Genomic DNA, 22,004 nt, shown 5'->3' with positions numbered 1-22,004 from the left:
CATACCATACTGTAACGCAATATGTGAGGGCACTTTCTATGGTGGACTGATAGAAAGAGATCATCAGCCATTGTTCCATCTGATTTTTTTCGCAGGACTCTAAAGAAATGTGGTCTCTGTTTTGCAACCATAGCAGTTCAGACTATATGATTAATCTATGAAATCTTACAGTAGCAAGCTAAATCCTCCCCTCTCCTACCGCCCGGTGGATTGTCTATGCTTCATTAATGCTCTGCCTCAGTTTCTTGAAATTGATGACTGGCTTTTCTTGAGATTGTTCAAATACCTAGTGATGAAGTACTATTCAGAAACAATCTCCACAACGAATGTGTGTTTTTCTTTATTTTTCTCCTTCATAAATTCTCAAAACTTTCCATGTGCTGACTTTCTTGAATCACATGCTGACATTTTTTTTCCTTGAAGTTTTAGGAAATTGAGACTATATCACCAACAAAGGAGAATATTTGTAGTTCAGGGTTGAAATGAGGAGGTCCTGGGTGCTGTCTGAGCTTGCTTGTTTTCTTGCAGATGTTTCATTACCCTTAACTAGGTAACATCTTCTGTGCTATATTCCTAAAAGCAATCTGGAAAATTAGCCCCCACGTACAATCCAGCTCTACTTCACATGCAGACTCATAGTTTTAATTTTGCTGTTTTTGTGAAAGCAAGGGAAAGGAAGATGATTGTGAAGTTCCCAAGGGATAACCTAATCAATTTAGGAGCCTTGAGACAAAGTTTTAAAAAACCCATTCATTTATTAGGATCAACATCTTGGCATGATCTTCTGTGTAGCCATAACTGGCTTCCGCTTAATTGAGTTTGAACTTTACCCCTCTATCTCCTCCCTTCTGTCATGCGTCATAAATCATATGAACTAGGTTGTAGAAATATGAGATCCGACTCTGGCCAAAGGTATGCATGGAATCCTCCCTCAAATGCCAACCTGATAATAGTCATAGCAACATTTTACAAGTTGACAATGATGTTGAATTAGTTGCATTCTGCACATCTGGCTACCAACTTCAGGCTAGTGTATGCATGGAGTGATTGTGGTTGTATTTAAAAGTCTCACAGCCTAAGGATAGAAACTATCTTTAAACCTGTTTGTTCCACTGGCTCTGTTTGGTTTCTGGCTGTATCTGATTTTTGCAACATGCTCTAGGCCACTGGTGTCACATTGCCATAATGTGACATTTTGCGTCATTTTCTCCCTTCGCAGATCTGAGGTGGGAGTAGCCTGCACATGACACATCTGGCCCGCAGGCTGCCAGTTTAACACCCTGCCCTAGTCTTTCTCTCACTCAACTCATACCAAAGCTGCCCTCTGCATGCAGAGAATTGTGGTATGAGATGAAATCCAGTGTCTTGGGTTACTGGGATTGAAGATAGGAGATCCAAGATTTTTGTATTTCCAGAACAATATTCAAAAAGGGAAGTTATGTATCATGCCTTGTGGAAGGGAGATGTTTCTTAGATGAAAGTAAAGTAAGGCCTAAGGACAGGGGAGATATATGAATTCCTGCCCCAGTTCCTAGGTGAAAAGGAATGGGCGTAGGAATTTTCCTGTTCATTTTCATCTTTGTTATATGAAATCTGAAGCTTTAATTGATTTATCATGATAGATGTAAATAAAAGTACTCATCAATTTATAACCATTCATTTAGTGAACATTCACAGTTACAGTGGCACTGAAAAAAGTGACTTATGACATGACCTTGCACTTACAACTGTCACAGTATCCCCATGCTCATGTGATTAAAATTTGGGTGCTTGACAACTAGCATGTGTTCATGCAATTGTAGCATCTCAGGGTAATGTGAACCCTATCTGTCGACTTCCCAGCCAGCTTCCAACAATCAGTAAACCAGATTAACAACCACATGATTCACTTAACAACCACAGTGAATTGGTTTATATAGCAAAAAGTCATAAGATTGGGCATAACTGATTAAATTACCTCCTTGCTTAGCAAGGGAAGTTCTTGTCCCAATTCTGGTCATAAGTCAAGGTCTATGTGTATACTACAGACACATGTAGCTGCTCTGTAGAAAAACTCTAGTTAATGAGAAATTTGATCCATAGATTGCATCCTGTTGTCCCTTTTCAATAACAAAAGTTTTCTGCTTATTTCAGTGGTTTCTACTAATGGTCAGAGAGGGAACTGCAATTCTTGGCAAGATTAACCATAAAGCAAAATATTAATATTTTGAGATGCTAGAGCTGTTAATGATTGTGCTGGTGAGCATCTTGAATAAAAATAGTCTTTGATGTAGAGGGAACGTGTGATGTGTCTTTCCTTGATTGTAATCATTGGCACTGGACTATAAATAAATATATAAAATTTCCCCTTAGTGATGAACCTGTTGGAAGGGGGTCTATGAAAATTCACCATGGCCAACTCGCCATGGCCACCTCACTGCAGGACAATTCACCATGGCCATCTCACCACAGGACAACTTGCTGCAGAACAAGAGTTACACTAATATCAAATAAATGGTGGAATACAATCAATAAAGAAAGGATGCAAAAGAAAGGATAGAATGAAATGTGAATGGCGAAAATTAAAATTATTGTTACTTATTTTAAATAATTAAATAGAATTGTAAAATTCTCCCACAGCAAGTTGGCTATGGCATTGTTCATGGTGAGTTGGTTATGGCAAGTTAGTTGCAGTGAGTTGGCCATGGTGTGTTGGCCAAAGCAAGTTGGCTATGGCAAGTCATCCCATTCCCATTGCATGCATCCTACTCATTCTGGGAGCTGTTGCTTTACATGAGTCTAGAAAGCCCAGTCCCTTTGTCTTCTGTTGGTTGTAACATTGTAGTTGGCATAATTGTCTACCTTGCACCTGCTTTTCTGCCTTGCATCTGCTTCCTGCTTCAATTATTTTGTTGTCCTTACAGATTTTATTGATTAGTTGCTGGAAGGAAATATTATTTTTCTTATTTATTAGATGCCCATCCTATCATTCCTCTAAACAGTATATATAATATGCTTCTTTCACTTCTATCCTCAAAACAATCCCATGAAAAGTTCAACTGAGAGATCCTGATTGGTCCAAACTACCCACAGGGACTCGATCCTAAATCTGCCCCTTCCCAATCCAGCAACCATTATATCACACTACCTCTTAAAATGACCTTTCTGGAAGGGAGAGTTATTTTATCATTGGAAAAAGCTTAATAACTGGCACATCACCAAAAATTGCAGCGCCATAAATAGTTTGCCTGATGCTAGTTGCAGAATGAGTTGGAGTGGATTTGTTGTTGTTATTTTCTAGCGTACAGTCATAATCATTTTATATGCCAGTGATAGTCTAACACCTATTACATTCCTTTGACAAGCCAAAACTGGGCAGCTGAGAGAGGCGAAGCAAGTCTGAGATAACAACTTCTTGTCTTTGATATATTATGGTATTGCTAAAAAGAGAGAGAACAGCTTATTTGGATGCATGATGTTTTCTCTCAACTGTGTGCTTTCTGTTTTCTCAAAATTGTGGCTTAGTTACATTAGTCTTTAGAAGACGCTTAGGGACAGTTGATTATATTAACAGATAAATTGTAAACTTAATAGTTTAAGCTTTGTAAGTGATTTACTGGTGGTTACACATTTACCCGATGTTTATTGATCAATAAATTAGATGTATGTAAACCACACACAAATCAGTATTTGACAGGAGGTTCTAAATGTTATTATCAGAACAGAATAGTAATCAGAATAAGAGAGTTGGAAGTGACCTTGGAGGTCTTCTAGTCCGACCCACTGTTCATATAGGAAATCCTATACCATTTCAGACAAATGGTTATCCAATCCCTTCTTAAAAACCTCCAGTGTTGGAGCACCCACAACTTCTGGAGACAAGTTTTCACAGTAGTATTGTGGTCTTGTTGGTGTTTATCTTTCTTCAAGGCTACATTTTCCCTTCCATCTTTGTGTGAATTTTGCCTTCTGAACCACACGGTCGACTCAAGGGAATACAGGTGGCTTTACATGAGATCAGTCTAATGAAAGCCATTCCTAAAACAGATTTACTTTAAACAACAAGGCAAGTAAAAGCAAGCATTATCCAAGATTTGATTCACAAGCCATTGAATAAAAATAACAAGATATCTAATTGCAATGCCCAACTTTGGGTTAAGTTTAATATCAGCTACAGCAATTAAATTCTTCATCGACATTCCTTTTTATAGCAATTTTATTTAAAAACTTACAATTAAAAATATAATGCAAAATAAAAAGTGCAGAAAAGTAGAAAAGAAATAAAAATAAGAACATAGTAGGAGAAAAAGAAATATATAAAAGAATGACTTCCCCTTTATCACAAGTATAAATAATTTTAGTAACTTATAATTTTATCTTAATATATAACAAATGATCTCTTCTTTCCATATTCCATCTTTTATCTTTAAGCAATCATTTAAAGCCTTATCATTTCAAACCTGATATCAGCAAAATCCCACTGAGGGTTACCAGAGATAATAATATATCTATTTTAACCTTGATCAAATAAACCAACTTTATATTCTTCCCATTTACCTTTAATCATTTTGATCCTAATCCATTCAAATAATGGCTTAAAACTTGATTTCTTTTTATTTTGTTCGTTGCCCCTTCTAACAAAATATTTCTTTAACAAATCTCTTTTCTTAATTCAGTATGATTATGCCCTTGTGACTCAAGACAGGTAGAAACTATTGAACATGTTCTTCTATACTACCAGATTTATACAGAACCTTGAAATGCTCTAGTTCAGTGTTTCTCAACCTTGGCAACTTGAAGATGTCTGGACTTCAACTCCCAGAATTCCCCAGTCAGCGAATGCTGGCTGGGGAATTCTGGGAGTTGAGGTCCAGACATCTTCAAGTTGCCAAGGTTGAGAAACACTGCTCTAGTTAGTCTACTGCTGACTAGCAAAACAGGATACCAACACTATAAGCAATTTCTACTTTTGACATCAACCCTGAAATAATTCACAAGGTTCACATGTTTTAGGTGGTGGCATGATGGATCAGGCCTGAGTATAGTCTGTCAGAAATGACTCAAGCTCAGCATTAACCTTTGACTTTGGGTTGAATATTCTATGTCAACTGTTGTACTATATTTTTCTCAGGTTTGACAGTGGTCTGTAAAAGTTTATAATTTTTAAATATCTTTTGGATAATTGTATTATTTATGAATATGTGTGTGTATTGTGTGAGTGTGTATGTGTTGGAGGGAGGTAGGGAGAATATTGCATGTGAATACATACAAGTATTTGTATAGTGTTTGTATTTTATACAACTATTCCAAATTTATATTATCCAGGTTGCTAATTTTAATTTTTTCTTGCTGTAAATATGCTGCCTGAGCAAGCCTTTTAGGGGAAAGCATTCTTTATATTTAATTCCAAAAATCTTACATCAAATTTATCTGGACCCTTGGTCTATTTGTCTACACCATCCTACACCATCCTTTTGCTTATTTCAAAATAAGCCTTTAAACTTATATTTAAAACTTATTTTGCTAAGGATTGAAGGAAACTCACCCAATATTATAAAACCTATGAATCCAAAGATTCCTAATAGCTGAAAAGCAGTTATCAAACAGTTTCCAAAAATGATTAGAAAATGGAACATTCAAAAGTGTCTTTTCAAAGGTGCTGTCCCTAGTTTGAGCAAGATGCTATTGCCTCATCAGGGGAACCTAGCAGAGATTGCTAACTTGCAATCTCTGTGTGAGGAGCAACTGTCTGTGGCACTTTTGGGGAATCTCAAGTGCTCTTCTTGTACAGAGAGGGATTATCAAAGAGTTGATCTAGTAGCTGACTCTTCATTTCACCACAGCCATTCGTTCTGCTTTTCACTGAGCTGTCTTCAATCTGCCATTTCTTCCCTGAAAATCTCTTCCTCCGTATTCTTAGACAAGAAGGTTAGGTAAACATATTTACTGTCAAAAATTAGAAAACTATAAACACCAAGTTCTCCAAGAGAAATGCTACCTTGAATCATCAAAGTCTGACTTCTATATATTTGCTCTCAGGTTAATTTTGGAGCCTCTTCTTGCTTTTTTTTTTTTAAAAAAAAAAAAACAAGTCAGTTTAGCTGGGTTTTTTTTCCTGGCCTTGCAGCTTTCTGCAACCCATCTATCCACAAATAGCTTCATCTGAGATGAATGAGATAGATAGAATAGATGAATGAGAGAATCAAGTTCTACTTCACCCTTGTAGCAGAAATTACAGCTTCAAAAAGTAATGTTTTATCAATTGGCAAAAAAGGAGAGAGAGAGAGGGGGGGGGGAAAAACTGTACTTAGTTTTGGGTCACATTTTTTTAAAGGAAAAGCCATGTATTAATAATTTGGAGATCAAAAGGGAAAGGTATATGAGATGGTAATGTTCAGATTACTAAGGGTGGGCTGCACTAGTTTAATATAAAGGTATTCTGGCAGCGCAGTGGTTCAGTGGCACTGAGCTTGTCAATCAGAAGGTTCAGCAGTTCAAATCCCTAGCACTGTGTAATGGAGTGAGCTCCCATTACTTGTCCCAGCCTCTGCCAACCTATCAGTTTGAAAGCATGTAAAAAATGCAAGTAGAAAAATAGGAGCCACCTTTGGTGGGAAGGTAACAGCATTCCATGCGCCTTCAGTGTTTAGTCATCCCGGCTACATGACCACGGAGATGTCTTCAAATAGTGCTGGCTCTTCGGCTTTGAAACAGATGAGTACTGCCCCCTAGAGTTGGGAACAACTAGAACATATGTGCGAGGGGAACCTTTACCTATTCTGGAAAAATCAGAAAAGTGAAGGCAGAAAATAGACTGTGTTAGTGAATTATGTTACAAATCAAAAGGGATTTCACAAAAGCTCAAGGCAAAGCAGAAGATACAATTGGGGGTGAGGGGAGAGAGAAAATGTCAGACTCTCCTGACTAGGACCTAACAGTAAATCCTTTATATAGCTGAATTAATTTTCTAGGCTTGGATTTGGCAAAAGTCTCTCAGAAACACTTTAGCTAAATAAGAATCTTTATTGCAAGTAAGAATGAAACCCAACAGAACAGTTGAATGCCCAATGGCAATGTGAGGCTGTAGGTACCTTTTATATACATGATGGTTCAGATCCATACCTCTTTCTTCCTGCCCTTCCTGAAATTTAATAAACTCTTTGCATGAGACTTGGTGGTCCAGAAGCTGAGCGATTGTTTGGTGTTTACTTAAATTACATTTTTTACATAATTTCCAAACCTGGCCTGAGAACAATAGTTCTCACAGAAATTATGTCAGTGGATCTTAAAAAGTAACTTTTATTGTTTTGGTTTCAAGGAAGAAATCAAAATTTGCACCAAGCAAAGGAATTTGTAAAATAAAACTCAAAGGGAGCCAGTTGAATGCATATTTCTCTAAAAGGAACTAGCAGAGGAGTTTTGGTTTTATCATCAATGTGAAAGTATACTCCCACCACCACCACCACCACCAAAAGACAAAAATGTTTGGGACCAGAACAAAATACAAGAGTTTACTTTGAAAACATGATGATTGCTATTGGCCCATCAATTTCATTTTTCAAGCCAGGAAGGTATTACAACAAAATATTGTTTTTAGGAACCCTAAGGATAATGGGAAAAAACCAGGAGTCTGGTATCAGCTTTTCTAATACATTTTATTAAAAGGTATAAGTTTTCATAAACTTCATCAAATGTTATAGAGGGGCTAAAATATATATATAGAATTTCAACTGGAGTAAGGGGGAAGAAAGGGAGGGCGGCAAGTTGCCTCTGCAAATGTAGATTAATGTGTGACAGATATTATAAATTAACAATTATGATGTGTTCAAGAGCCATTGTGTTAGTCAAGACCTTATCAGATTGCCTGAAACCTTTAATATATATGAAGTCTGCAATCTCTCGCTCAAGGGTGTTGTGGAAGTCCAATTTTTCCAAAATAGACATTTGAGGTCTGCCATAGAGTGTGTCCTGGCAGGTTGAAATGCTGTTATTACTTTGTCCTTGTTTTGAGTTCTGATGTCAAACTTGTGTTCATTAATTTTTTGTGTGTAAAGTTTGTCCATGGAATCCAGAGGGACATTGCTGACAGGTGATGGCATATATCACACTAGAGGAAGAGCATGTGAAGATGCCTCTAATCTGATGTGTGCACTTGTTGGGGCTTGTGATGGTACTGTTAATGTAGATGTAGAGGGCAAAGTAGATATCTGGGCTGGTTGCAGGGCCTGGATCCTATAGAAGGACCAATATTGCTTGGGAGAATTCACTTCAGATTGAGTAGTTGTCTGTGTGAAAGTATGGACCTCTCATCTGGTGCCTAAGAAAGCACAGTATCATGGTTCAGTTTGGTTGTAGTTTATAAATCATGTGTTGAGTAGTTTGAGTTATGGGTTGTGGGTGACAAGTATAATCCTTATTGTCATTGTACTTAAATAAAACGAAATTGATTGACAACCCACTATTGTTCTCTTGTTCTGTTTCTATAGATGGTTTTATAGTAAGTCCTCCCTGGATATTGATCTGACTCTATTAACTTGTCTATTGATCTTTGTGGGTGGTAATGCAGCCCCCTAAATAGTTTAATTCCATCAGTTGAGCAGCCCTTTCAAGTGAGTCAAAGCAAATGTAGTTGTAACGTAGAGCTTGGCTATAAATGATAGATTTGGTGTGCATGGTGATCTGTAGGTTGTTTTGTATATAGGTAGTCCTTGACTTATGATTGTAACTGAGCCTGCAATTACAGTTGTAATTCATTGTGGTTGTAAGTTGAGGTGCCATACGACCAGATCCAATTTTTGATAGTGGCAGTTAAGCAAATCAGTTTTCTCCAAAGTGTGTTTTTTGCTTTAAAAAAATAGAAATAGATGACAGAAACCAGCAAAAAAAATCATCACAAATTGTGGTCATATGACTGTGGGACACTGCAAACTGTTGTCAAGGTAAGCCAGTTGCCAAGGTCCCAAAATAGAATCATGTGAACGTAGAGAGTCAGCCGTTGTAACATCAGTCAATAGGTCCTAAATCGCTTTGGGGGGTCTCATAATTTGAACAGTGATTAAGTGACCAGTCATAGTCAAGGATTACCTATAATGTCTTTATATATATGTTGTTTTATGATCAAGGAAGTGGATATATTCTCTAGAGCTCTAATCCGAGGTTGATGATGGGGCAGGGGGAGTTATTGGATCTATGGAAATAAATATCTATACAACTCCATCATGACTTTTATATTCATTTCCATAGGTCCAGAGGATGAAAATGCAATCAATGATCATATTCACTACTACTACTACCACTTTCTGATATTTTCTCCCATAGATTAGCATGATTCCCCTATAATGACAGCAATGGAGTAAATTCTTGCCAACAACATGGTGATTTTTTTTCATCTCCACCATGACCTAGACTTTTCAAGGATAATGAACTTCACTGTTCATTCAAATAAAATTACCCTTGTATTACTTTATTGCAAAAGTACCTCAAAACAAGATATTGTTGCCCCAAAACTTACACCACCATCACCCTTCTACTTTCAATTGAATTGAAAGTAAGCTGAAAAGGAGATGCATGATTGAGAGATGTGGCAAACAGCACTTCATTTCTGTTGCTAGAAGCTTTAGCAATGCTTAATTCCTATTATTCTTGTTTCCATTATAGCAGGATTAGTTGAGCATGTTGAGAATCCCGAGACCATCACATGGGCAGCAATCAATGCTAGAGGCAGCTTACATATTCACAAAGCGGTGGCAATGGGGGCATGGCCAATTACAAACTGATCGAAAAATAACCTCTTATGGGACTGCCCTCCAGGAGCCCCATTTTGCCTTTTTTTCTCCAACTTCCTAATAAAGCCATTCCTTGTATTTATTTTCTAAGAATATCTGTTAGATCTATATGAGGTCGAGAAACATTGTTGTAAATAAATGTGATATTGGTTGCCAATATCATGCTGTGCTTTGCATGATAGTAATTTTCATTTTTAAAAAAGTTAAGGAACAGTGGTGGCACAGTAGTTAGAATGCAGTATTGCAGGCTAACTCTGCCCATAGCCACGAGTTTGATCCTGACAGGGCTCAAGATTGACTCAGTCTTCCTTTCTTCCGAATTTGGCAAAATGAGGACCCAGATTGTTGGGGGCAAATATGCTGACAGCAAAGGCATATATTAGAGGACTAACCATAACATATGTGGGAAAGAGAAATAAACAAAGGGGTCAAGTGCGAAAGAAGTTAGAAGAGGAGTATAGGAGGTTAGAGATGGAACTACAAAAAGAGCCACAAAAAAAGGAATATTAAAAAAATCAAACAGACTTAAAAAAAAACATGAATTGAATTCAGTAGACAAAGAAAGCTTAGCCCAAAAAATTAGAAGTTTGAAACAAAACTTTTTTGAAAATGCAAATAAACCAGGAAGATGGCTGGCATATACACTAAAAAAGGTGAAAGAAAAGAAACTGATTTATCAACTAACAGATGAGGAAGGAACATTCTACTATTGGAATGATGATAAAAAGAAAATAATTCATGACTACTATGAGAAATTATATAATCAAGAGATAACTTCATTTGTTTCTTTTCAAACACTCTAGGGAGAAACAAAAGTTCTGAAACTGAAAAATCTACGACCCCATGACTATGCCAGTTATACATGTCAGGTATCTGTGAGAAATGTGTGTGGCATCCCTGATAAGACAGTCACCTTCGAGCTGACCAACACAACAGGTAAGTCGCAGAAATCCAATAATGATGGGATTGGGAAATGGCTCTCACTCCCATCCATCGAGATCAACAGGGGAAGAAGCCCTCTTAAGGTTTTCTTTTTTCAAGAGATTAATGATGACAAAAGAAATTGAGGGAAATTTGATCAGGAGGACCTCAAATTCCTTGGGGATCTTTCTAAGTAGATAAAAATGGTTTAGAGGAACGTGGGGCAGCTATTATGATAACTACCATTGTTTTCTCCAATTCCAGTTGCTGAAGTCTGTAAGAGTCCACATGTGTGGAGAGGGGCGGTTTGCCAAATTTTAATAGCGCAATGTGATAATGTTTTGGAGGGTTTCAGTATTAAGTACTTGCTTCTTAATTTTGTTTGTTTCTCGGCTGACTGTATTTTAAACTTTTGTATTTGTTATTGTTTTTATTTTGTTTGAATTCTATTCACTGCCACTAATTGAGATGGATCAGAGGTGGTATTCAGCAGGTTCTGACCAGTTCTAGAGAACCAGTAGTTGAAATTTGGAGTACTTTGGAGAACCAGTAAATACCACCTCTGACTGGCCCCACCACCATCTATTCTCTGACTCCCGATTCCCAGCTGATTGGGAGGGAATGGGGATTTTGCAGGATCCTTCCCCTGCCACGCCCACCAAGCCACACCCACCAAGCCATGCCCACAGAACCGGTAGTAAAAAAATTTGAATCCCACCACTGAGATGGATCCATATGAAATGGATAAATAAATGCTGGGGGTCTCTGTGTGGTCCACAAGCTGTTAATTTTCCACCTTTTCCCTTTACAAACTATACATGGATTCTAATTCTAACTTAACTTCTAATATTTCCCTATATTTGCACTTATGGAAACATTTTTTTAATTAAGTTTTGAGGATAAAATCTTATAACTGAAGAAGCTCTAGTTTTAGATCGAAAAATACCAGTCTCTGTTTCCGAACTGGGTCATTTTGTGTTCTGAGTTGCTTCCTCCTTATTCTGTGATGTTTTAAAAATCAACCCCCAAAATGCTTTTAGAATTCATTTTCAAGTGTACTTTCTCTTGAGATACCATTCAATTTATCTCTCCAAAATGTTTGTTTTAAATATGTTTTGATACATTTTTTTGAAGTGCATCAGTGTGACCCTCAACAGAGGACATTTCTAGCTTTGTAGTCTGAAGTCTTTGAAGCCGGTGTGATGAGAAGATAATAGGGTAGCTAGTGCTATCTCCGGGGTAGACATTCTTTTGTTTGGAAGCAGACAGGAAAGGCTGTCTTGCTTGATGTAAACAAGATGTTCCAGATGTTGAACTACAAGTCCCAGCAATTCTGGCCAAGTGTTGTCATTGTGTTGGATGTTGAGAGCTGCAGTTCAGCAACACTTGAAAAATAAAAGATGTGCCACCTCTTCTCTGAGCATTATTCCCACAACAAAGTTGTTCATAGTAAGGCTCACTGACTTAATTTCATTTAAGACCCAACCTTTGGCCTGTGCTGAATTTCTACTCTCTCCAAATGCATTTTGAAATATAGCATGGAATGTGTAGATTGAGACCAAGGGCCTTTCACATGCAGAGCATGTGTTCTTTCAATGACATATGACTGGGAGATTAAGTGGTTGGCACCAGGTTTTAGGATTTAGCAGTGGTTCTTAGGAACAATCCTGGATAAGAAATTGAACTTCACAAGGCAGAGAGATAGAAGAACCAATGCATTGAAAAATAAAGGAAATATTTGTAGCTTGGGGTTGAAATGAGAGGTTTTTAATGCTCTATGAGCTTTGCTGTTTTCTTGCAGATGTTTCATTATCCAAACTAGGTAACATCATTAGTACTAGTAAGGGGTGGGATTTGCTCTCAGTTTATATTTGAGTGGCTGGCCCTGTCAGTGTTGGTAGGGGCGATGTTAGAAGTTGTTTGGTTGCGCTGTTTACTGTTGGTTTGTTTGGCAGTTCCTTGATTGGGGTTTTCTTTACTTGATTGTTGGTCTGATGGAGTTAATTTATGCTCATCTGAATGCTGATTACTAGTGGTGAAGTGTTTGGGGCTTTTTGTTTCTTTTCGGCTTGTTGATTGTCTCTTTTGCATAGTATATAGTAAGTGGTGGGCCGGCATGCAGATGCACACAGTTCAACTTGCACCTGAACTGCGTGTGCATGCCACCCATCACTTGAGTGAGTTGAGCTGAGAGCTTGTGTGCATTGGTCCGCTACTCATGTGGCCCTTCCCACCTCTAGCCAGATTGCTAAGATGCAAAGATTGGGGACAGCTGCTCTATACCATATTGGCTCTCCAACTATTTTCTTAGAATAGCAAATGCAGCCTGAACAAATGCTGTTATTGCTGGTTATCTTGTTTTGAGGTGAGAGAATAGATGAACTCCTTTGCAACTCAGACTGAATGCCTCGGAAGAAATCTTTTTGTGCCAGTTAAATTCAGGTAGAATAAGTGCTTTCCCCGCATTCTGTACTTTAATGCATCAAATCCTTAGAATCATACCTCAAACCATAACTTTGGATTTATCCAAAAAGTATCACTCTTTGCTGTTTTTAAGATTCCGGCATGCGAATGCAAGAAACCATTGTAATTCTGCATGCATGTCCAGTTTTTCCTTACCATTCTATTATTAATGGTTTTACAATTAGGAGGTCCAGAGATTTGGCAGCTCATAGTTGAGGCAGGGAAAAGCAGGGACAGGATTCTTTTCCTCGGTCTTGATTTCAACACGATTAAACCACAACAAAGGAGAACTCTCCTGCAGTTATATTGCAGCAAATTGGACTTCAAAGAGAATTGAAAGTGACTCTTTGTTTTTATTGCTTCCCTCCTCCCTTTGCTCCTCAACTCACTTACCAGCAAGGTGTGTGTGAGGGTTGTTTTTGAGAGGGGGGGGGATGAGGGAGGGAAGGAGGGGGAGAGAGAGAGAGAGAGAGAACAAAAGTAATTGCCACAGGTTGCAAATAAATTAGATTTATCTTCTGCATAACAATGGCTGCACGTTGTTAGTCTCCATCTGCTAACTGCAAGAGGATGCGATCTGAGGTGGGCCCACAGCTGAACTTGGATTTTGTGCTATCTAGTCAGAACTCAGGAGCCTGGAGAGATGCTGCCGGCACTTTTACATGGTGCAGGGAGCTGATTTATGGATTCCTTTTGGCCGTTATACATATAAACAAGCCCATTTTTTTGACATAATGGAAAACAAAACGTTGCTACACAGGGTTTTAGCTATTAAGGCTGGAAACTGACATAAAAGAAAATACATACTTTTGAATGGTTGCCTAAACTAGTGCTTCAGGAACTTTTTTTTGTTTATAGCAAGGCCCATCAGGGTAGAAAAAATGCTTTATTTGCATTTCTTCAGATCAAAAATCAACAGCTTTCATTTTAGGTCATAAACTGCATCCTATTCCATATTGTTTTTTATTCTTTAGTCATGCAACTATTTTACTGAAAATGGGAAATAAAAAAAATCTAAATTTCCAATTAAAAGCAGGAGAAATAACACTTCACATTTTTACAGATGCTGAAGTCCAACAAAACAATATAAAGTCCAATTTGTGGTTAACCATTCCTTAATCCAAATATCATGCATTCTTGATGGGTAGAAAAGCCCAGTATTCCCTCTCTCAATTTTCCATTTAATGGAGCACATTTATATGCTCTTAAAAGGATTTTTTTGGTGTTTTCAAATTCGAAAATGTAGTCAAAAAGTAATACCAGTGTTTCCCTGAAAATAAGACTCAGTCTTATATTTTGGGGGCTCCAAAATAAACCCTAGTGCTTATTTAAACATAATTTCAGGTTAATCACCCTGGCTGGGTGCCCCATCCCCAAGTGCACACACAAGAGGCAGCAAGTATGCAGGGACCAATGGTATCCAGCAGCAGCTACAACCCATTGGTCCCTTGATTGGTGCACTCTGGGATTGCACAGCCGATGCAGCACAGGTGAGTTGATTACTTGTCCAAGCAGCAGGTGGAGGCAGAGGTTGGGGGGAGGCAGGAGATTTGGACATGCTGCATGGGCTGCGGGAAAGCTGAGAGTCGGTCAGCTGAAGCAGGTGGCTGACTATGGGAGGCTCATCTTCACATGGCAGCATTGGCAGCAGACAGAGGCAGAGGAACTGGGCGGAAGACAGGTGATCCCAACAAGCTGCCTTTCTGCAGGCAAGCCTAGAGACACAAAGAAAAGCCTCCCACGGACACCTGCCAGCTCTGACCCACTGACTCTCAGGTTTCCCCTCACCCACACAGAGTGTCCAGATCACTTTCCTCCCTCTCCCCCACCTCTGCCTCCACCTGCTGCTTGGACAGGTAAACAACTCATCTGCACTGCATAGGCTGTTACTGGTTCAGGATACCATCAGCCCATGCAGCCCAAACCTTCTGTGATGGCCATGCCCACCCCATTAACTAGGGCTTATTTGGGGGTGGGGCTTATATTAGATGCACGTTTAAAAATCAGGCTGTCTTATTTTGGGGTAGATCCTATTTTTGGAGAAACGAGGTAAAAAAATTGAAGGACAAACCTTGAAAGTGGCAGTGGGTTACGTGGATTTTAAAATTTAAAACATGCTAGTTGTGTAACTTTAGGTTTAAAAGTGAAATTATTTTTTTCCTGGAGGAAGGGGAGGGAAAGGGAGGGAGGGAGGGAGGTCACCCAATTGGCTTTCCTGTCTCTGGCAGGATTAGAATTCACAGTCTTCCTGCCTCTAATCCATGGTCTTTACTTTACCTATTACATTTCATTGATTTTCCCAACAGATTGGATATAATTAGCCGGTGTTTCACTTGTGTCAGTCAATGTATTTTAGAATTAAGACAAGGAATATTAGTTTTTAACGTGTCCAAACATAAGCCAATCAGTCTGGATGCGGGAAAAATCAGAGTAGTTACGAAATATGTATTTTCGGGCCCCTGTAAGAGAACAGCCTTCCTGCTTTTTTGTTTGTCTGAAGTAGAAATTCAGAGCAAATCCAGTATAGGTCATTAACACAAGGCCCAGAAAGAAGAGATGGCAGAAATAATGATGTCATTAAATCAAGCTTTATGAATATGTAATGATGCCTTATTTTGCGTTATTACAGCTGTTACTTAAAACATGCCTCAGCCATTGTCCCATTGATTGTTAATTTCTGAGCTCCGTGTGAAGTCTCTGATGACTCCTGAGAAGGAGCTTTAAAGGGCCTTTGAGAGATTAAACAGAAAACACAGAGAAAAGCCTTTTGGATCTGTATCTGGGGATGTTGAAGAAAAGGAATTAATCAGAAGGGTTGAGGTTAAGCATTCTAAAGCAGAGGAGCTGCCCATTCATAATATGACTCCTTACATAAAGGGGAGGCTGAAAGATTTGTGAATGAGCTTAGAGCCCAGCATTTGATATGTATGGCGGTTAAAGAAAGAGCTCTAGAGGTTAGCAATAATTGCTAGGAGGAGGAGGCAGGGCACGGGATGTGGGATGTGGGGGAAAGATATTAACAAGTTAAATGTGTTCTGTTCTTTCATTGCTATAACGGGAAGCTATTTGGAATTAAATCCTCAAGAAAGGCTTTTGGCTCTGCACGGCAGGTAAGGGGAATTTGGAGTAGATAGTGTCATCCCAAACTGTGATTGGGAACGTCTAATAATTCTTTGTGTCACATTTTGAAGATCCCCGTGTTTATAACTTCAGTGCAAGAAGTGGCATCAAGTCTAAATGAGTTCATATCTCTGCAGAAAGGCAGTATAAGCTTTATGGGTCTCCCTAACCTGATGGTGCATAAATAGCCTTGCTGATGGAGGATGATAGGTGTTGTGGCCTTGAAGGACCCAGATTATAGGACTGTAATACTCTCTAGCAATGGTGATACATCATACATTTAAGGCAGTGGTGGGTTTCAATTTATTTTACTACCGGTTCACTCGTGCGACGCTTCTGTGCATCTGGGTGGGTGGACGGAGCCTCCTGCCACCACCACTACCGGTTTGCCCGATACGGGGCAAACCGGCAGAAACCCACCTCGGATTTAAGGAAAACAGACCATACATTATTAATCTATATCCCAGCAATAATTATTATTAGAGAGATCTGAAGCCTGTAAAGCAACAATTCGGTTATGCAATGGGAGAAAAAAATATCAAACTAATTGATTGGAATTGATGGAAATTACAGTGCAATAATATCTGAAAAGCCAAGAGTTGGCATTGGCAAAAGGTGAAGTTCAGAGAGAGGCAGTCTCTTCTTTCCCAATATATAATTTGGCAAACTGATCAGCAAAGCACAAACTTAGCTTTTTGAGCTTAGCGCTGCTGTATACCTCCAGTTTTCATGTGTATGTTTTTGAAACTGATTGGGGTCTTAGTTTGAGACATCTGAGAGTTACCATCTGACTGGATTACAAGCACAGCAGGGGTGGGCTGCTGGGGGTTCACAGAAGTTGGGAGAACCTCTAGCTAAGATTCTGTGCAGTTTGGAGTACCCCCAAATCCCACTCCTGGCTGGCCCTGCCCACCCTGCCCTACCCCTCCCAGGAGTCCCCATGCAGCCCATTTTGGATGCAGGTAAGTGCAGGACACATGTGGAGGTCTGGGGAAGGTGAAAAATGGGCCTACCAGAAGTTTGGGAAGACCTTCCAGGGGCCTCCGAAGCCTGGGGTGGCTGTTTTTGCCCTCCCAGAGGCTTGAGAAAAGCCTCTGGAGTCCAGTGAGGGCAAAAAGCCCTCCCCCCCCCCCAGTCGCCATGGTGTAAGAGGCCAACTAGGCCACACCCACCATGCCCACCCAGCAACCGGACAGAGAACCCCTTGGTAAAAATGTTTGAAGCCACACCTGAAGCATAGTATGCTTTTTTATTTCTAGGTTCATCAGCCTTTCTTTTGTTTATATTGCAAAATATGCTAATTCATATTTCCTAGAATTGAATCTTCATATCTGTTTTTTTTAAAAAAATCTCTCTTTTTCTTTCTCTATTTCTCTCTTTTTTATAGCTCCACCAGCTCTAAAACTATCTGTGAATGAGACTTTAGTGGTAAATCCAGGGGATAATGTTACCATATACTGTTCGTTAACAGGCGGGGATCCTTTGCCTCAGGTAGTCTGGTCTCACTCCCCTGGTCCTCTGCCTCTGAACAGCCTGATCCAAGGGGGCAATCTTACCATCTGGGGCATTCAAACTGAAGATTCAGGTTATTACAACTGTACAGCAATCAACAATGTGGGAAATCCAGCCAAGAAGACAGTGAACCTATTGGTGCGATGTACGTCTTTCTATTAATCTAATTGGGGATGGAGCCTGAATTTCCAGCTCACTTTGTTTCTTTTAAAGATTGGAATAAATTTAAGACTGGTACTTCAGGACAGAGTATTAACCAAGCTTGCTTTTATATTGCATTGCTTCCTTTCTTTCGTTCCTCGTAATTTTCAGGTTTGTTTTCAACACATAAGTGTGTACACGTACGCATAGATATGCATATTGCTTCACACTAAGTTACATTGAAAGGAGAGGAGTTTTTAATGGGGGATGGATGAAAACAAATAATTTTTCTTGTGTTCTTTAAAACTCTTCCCTCTCTCCTTGTTTTTCTCCTGAGTTCTTTAGTCATCAGAGTCCTTTTCTGTCAGAGCGACTGCTCTCACCACATTCCATTTATTGATGGTCAAATTAATACATTACATTTGCAAAGAAGCATAAGGTAGCCTGTTCAAAAATCATGTTTGTATCCCTCTCTTATCAATTAAAGCAAAGAGGGGAACGATATTCTGTCCCCCCTGCATCAGAGGTAGGTTGCTCTCAGTTCGGCCTGGATCAACTGAACCAGGAGTAGTGACTGCGGGAGGTTCCACCCACCCGCCTGCACTCTGCTGTGCATGTGCAGAAGCATTGCGCACGAGCACGGGCGCATCCACGAGTGAACCAGTAGTAAAAAAATTTGCAACCCTAGTCTTCCCTGCACCATAGATTCAGTGAAAACAACTTTCCAGAATTATTTCTGCCTAAGGAGATGCTATTAAACAGAACATCAAATTCTGTTGAATGTAAGAATGTGAATTACATATCTTACTTTTTGTGTTACATAATTACTCAGATTTCTATGTCCTGTCAATCAGGATATGACATGACACAATATGACGTGATATGACATATTTTGACCATTTGAAAATCAGGCACTGATATAGTCATACAGTTTGGTGTTTGTATTTGCTCCAGCCATGAAGAATGTAACTTTCCAGATCACCCCTGATGTCATCAAAGAGAGTGAAACCATCCAGCTAGGACAGGACTTGAAGCTCTCATGTCACGTGGATGCTGTGCCACAAGAAAAAGTTTTCTACTTCTGGTACAAGAATGGGAAGCTGGCCAAATTCTCAGATCGAGTAGTTGTCATCAAAAATGACCCCGAACTTCCCCCTGTGACAAGCAGCCTAGAGATAATTGATCTCCGTTTCACGGACTATGGTACATACGTGTGTGTGGCATCTTTCCAAGGAGCCCCCATCCCTGACCTTAGTGTTGAGGTCAACATTTCTTCAGAAACAGGTAAATTTTAATCTAATTTTTAACTTATCCAAGAGCCTGATTAAGGATAGAACACAGTTAAAAAAGAATGTACACTTTAATCAAAATCTATCCCAGGAGCTTCATAAAGAGCCTAAGCTCTGTTTACCAGATAGGTAGATTAGCTTTAATCACAAGATAAATCCTTTTCAAATTATTTGGAGGGTTTAAGATGGAAGGCTGCACTGCTATGCAACTTCTTTCTCTCTCCCCCATTTTTTTTCCAGATAAATGAGTACAGAAAAAGTCAGGCTGAATAAATTTATATCTAATATTTCATAATCGATATTATGTTGTTTTTAATCCAATTTTTTATCTCTATTTCTTTAAAGCATAACATAACATTCAAAACAAAAAGGCATAAGAGTATATAGCATGTTAAAGTGAAGGACAGATTCATCTTTGAACAGTTCCCTGCACAATAGAAACTTCTCTGCATATAGATCAGTAGTAAATTGGGGAGAAGGGATAGGAAGGGTGTAACCATTTAGCCATGCAAAGTGGCTATGAGGAAGAATAATTCTGTGATATTCTTTGAGGATGATATTACTAAAGCCTTGGGAAGTTCTGGGGAAGAGCCAAATTTGATATGGCACTAACTACATCACTGAAACTAGATCAGGGTTTTAAAATAAAGGTAATGGAGGTGGGCAATGATATTCATCAGGGATAAATCCAAGGGGAAATTATTGAAACTTTCCATCTTTAGGCCCTAGCCCCGTCCTCCACATGCACTGTGATGGTTTTGTTTTGTTTTTGAAAAAAATACCTTGTTTGTGCTAGCGAGTTTTGTTTATTTTATTTATTTTAGCTCAAAACCATCCACAGCATTTCTGTTGGGATTACCTGCCCTCCATATGTACTGTTGTCCCATTGAAAATAACCTTCATACTTATTGACTAAAACAAACAGTGGTTTAGTTTCTAATGATTCACTTAACATCACATCTACTTCGTTTCTCAGAGGAATTCAGAGGTAAGGCAGGTAGAGAACAGAGCTTTCTGAAGTATGTTTGCAACAAAGGTCACAGGTGCCTATCAGAGAAATGATGGGAATGCTAGCAGTCCATTTAAAACAAGTTTCCAAAAGAAAATCCTTGGCAAGGCTCCTACCACAGATAAATTCAGAAATAATCTAAATTGAGTATGGAACTGTAAACACACACACATACACCAAACAAGAACATAGAAAATAAGAACTAGAGATACAAGAAAGAAATTGACAAAGAAAAACATGCAGCTGTGCTTTTCACACTCCTTTCTATCAAGTAATCTTAAACTTTTCTCCATAAGCTCATTTTTAATCACCAGATCCCAAGATCACCAATTCATTCTTCTCTCTTGGTTTTTTTCAGTAAAGAGTCCATGTAAAGTTCCCACAGCTGTAAAAAAAACAAATTTTAATGGGTTTTGAAAAATGCTTTACCATGTTCATACAGAAGTGTGGATCTTTCCCCTAGTTTGACCACAGATAGGAATGGTGGTGTATTTATTCCCTGGTTTCTGAATCTTCTTCCCCTCATAAGATTTAGCAAGCAGGTCATCCAGGATAAGGGTCCCAGAAAGCCTCCTTTAATTAAAAACTTTTCAAATGCAATTTACACATTTTTCCCCATAAAGAAAATTGTCTCCTGCCAGGTGAGCATATGCTGGCAGAACTGAGCCATCCGGGTGCAGCTCAATCTTCACACCATATAAGAGAGGATTTGATGAGATTCCATAGCCCACAGAAGACCTGCAAATTGAAAATTCACCTTCTTATTGCCTAGTGATACAGTTGATGGAGATACTGGATGCTAGGCCTACATAAATATGCCTTTAAGCCAGCTATGTGCTATATTTTTGTATGATTAGAATCATCACACTCCCTCTTGGCCCTCTTAAATTTATGAGTTACATGCAGACATTACTTGGTCATGCAGATAAAAATAAATTTGGAACTTTTACATTGCATTTTAAATCTCTTCAAAATATAAATATATACATAAAAATATTTGAGGAGAGAAAGGGGACTTCACAAAGAATTACAATCATATCAGTTTCCATGATATTTTAGTACAGATATTCCCTACAATAATCTTTCCCAACAGATGTCCTACCAGTTTTACTCCTGGAATTTTTCTAGTGAAAAAAAAGGTTATAGTTCAAATATATTTGGAGATCAACCAATAGGAGTGGGCAGTCCTGAAGAATCTGTATCCCCTAATTATAATCTTAAAAAGAGGGCAGAGAAGACTCTGAAGATTATGAAGAGCAAGTTCTGAAAGTTGGAGGAATTGAGGAAAGAAAGATTTAGAAGCAATAAGTTATATGGAACAATCAGAAAGATGATGGAACAATTTTATTCTTTGTATGCAAGATATTTGGACTTGAACCAATGGGAATGAGTTACAAACTGCTTCATAAGGTGACAAAATTTTACAGCATTTTCATAGAAATAAAGGGGTTGGTAGCTACCTTGAAGGCCATCTAGCTCAACTCTTATGTCTTCACAATCTTTTCTCTTCTCTGGACTAAAACCTCCATCTAAAGGAGTTGCTCTGGAATTCCACTGGAGTTGGAGGCCAATACATTTAAAATAATAATTAGTATAATATAGTATTATGTTTTATTACAATATTATAATTGCTATATAACAGTGATGGCCAACCTTTTTGTCGTCGCATTCTGAAAGCGCATGTGCGCATCCAAAATGCAATGTGCACACCCCCGTGCGACCCCTCCCCCACGTGCATGTGCACATGAAAACCTGCTTTCCCCTCACCCCGTGCATGTGTGTGTG

At 38.8% G+C, this 22,004-nt stretch overlaps 1 protein-coding gene across 1 annotated transcript in view; it reads left to right on the top strand.

The window, feature by feature from the left end:
- MDGA1 (MAM domain containing glycosylphosphatidylinositol anchor 1) overlaps positions 1-22,004 on the top strand; it is a 334,259-nt gene that overhangs the window by 126,784 nt on the left and 185,471 nt on the right. Inside the window, 3 exon segments of the mRNA XM_032216752.1 lie at positions 10,568-10,700; positions 17,656-17,925; positions 18,876-19,205. Coding sequence (XP_032072643.1) covers positions 10,568-10,700; positions 17,656-17,925; positions 18,876-19,205 — 733 coding nt within the window.

This window comes from Thamnophis elegans, chromosome 4 (assembly GCF_009769535.1).
Source record: "Thamnophis elegans isolate rThaEle1 chromosome 4, rThaEle1.pri, whole genome shotgun sequence".
Taxonomy (NCBI): Eukaryota; Metazoa; Chordata; class Lepidosauria; order Squamata; family Colubridae; genus Thamnophis; species Thamnophis elegans.
This window is presented reverse-complemented; position numbering and strand designations above follow the sequence as displayed.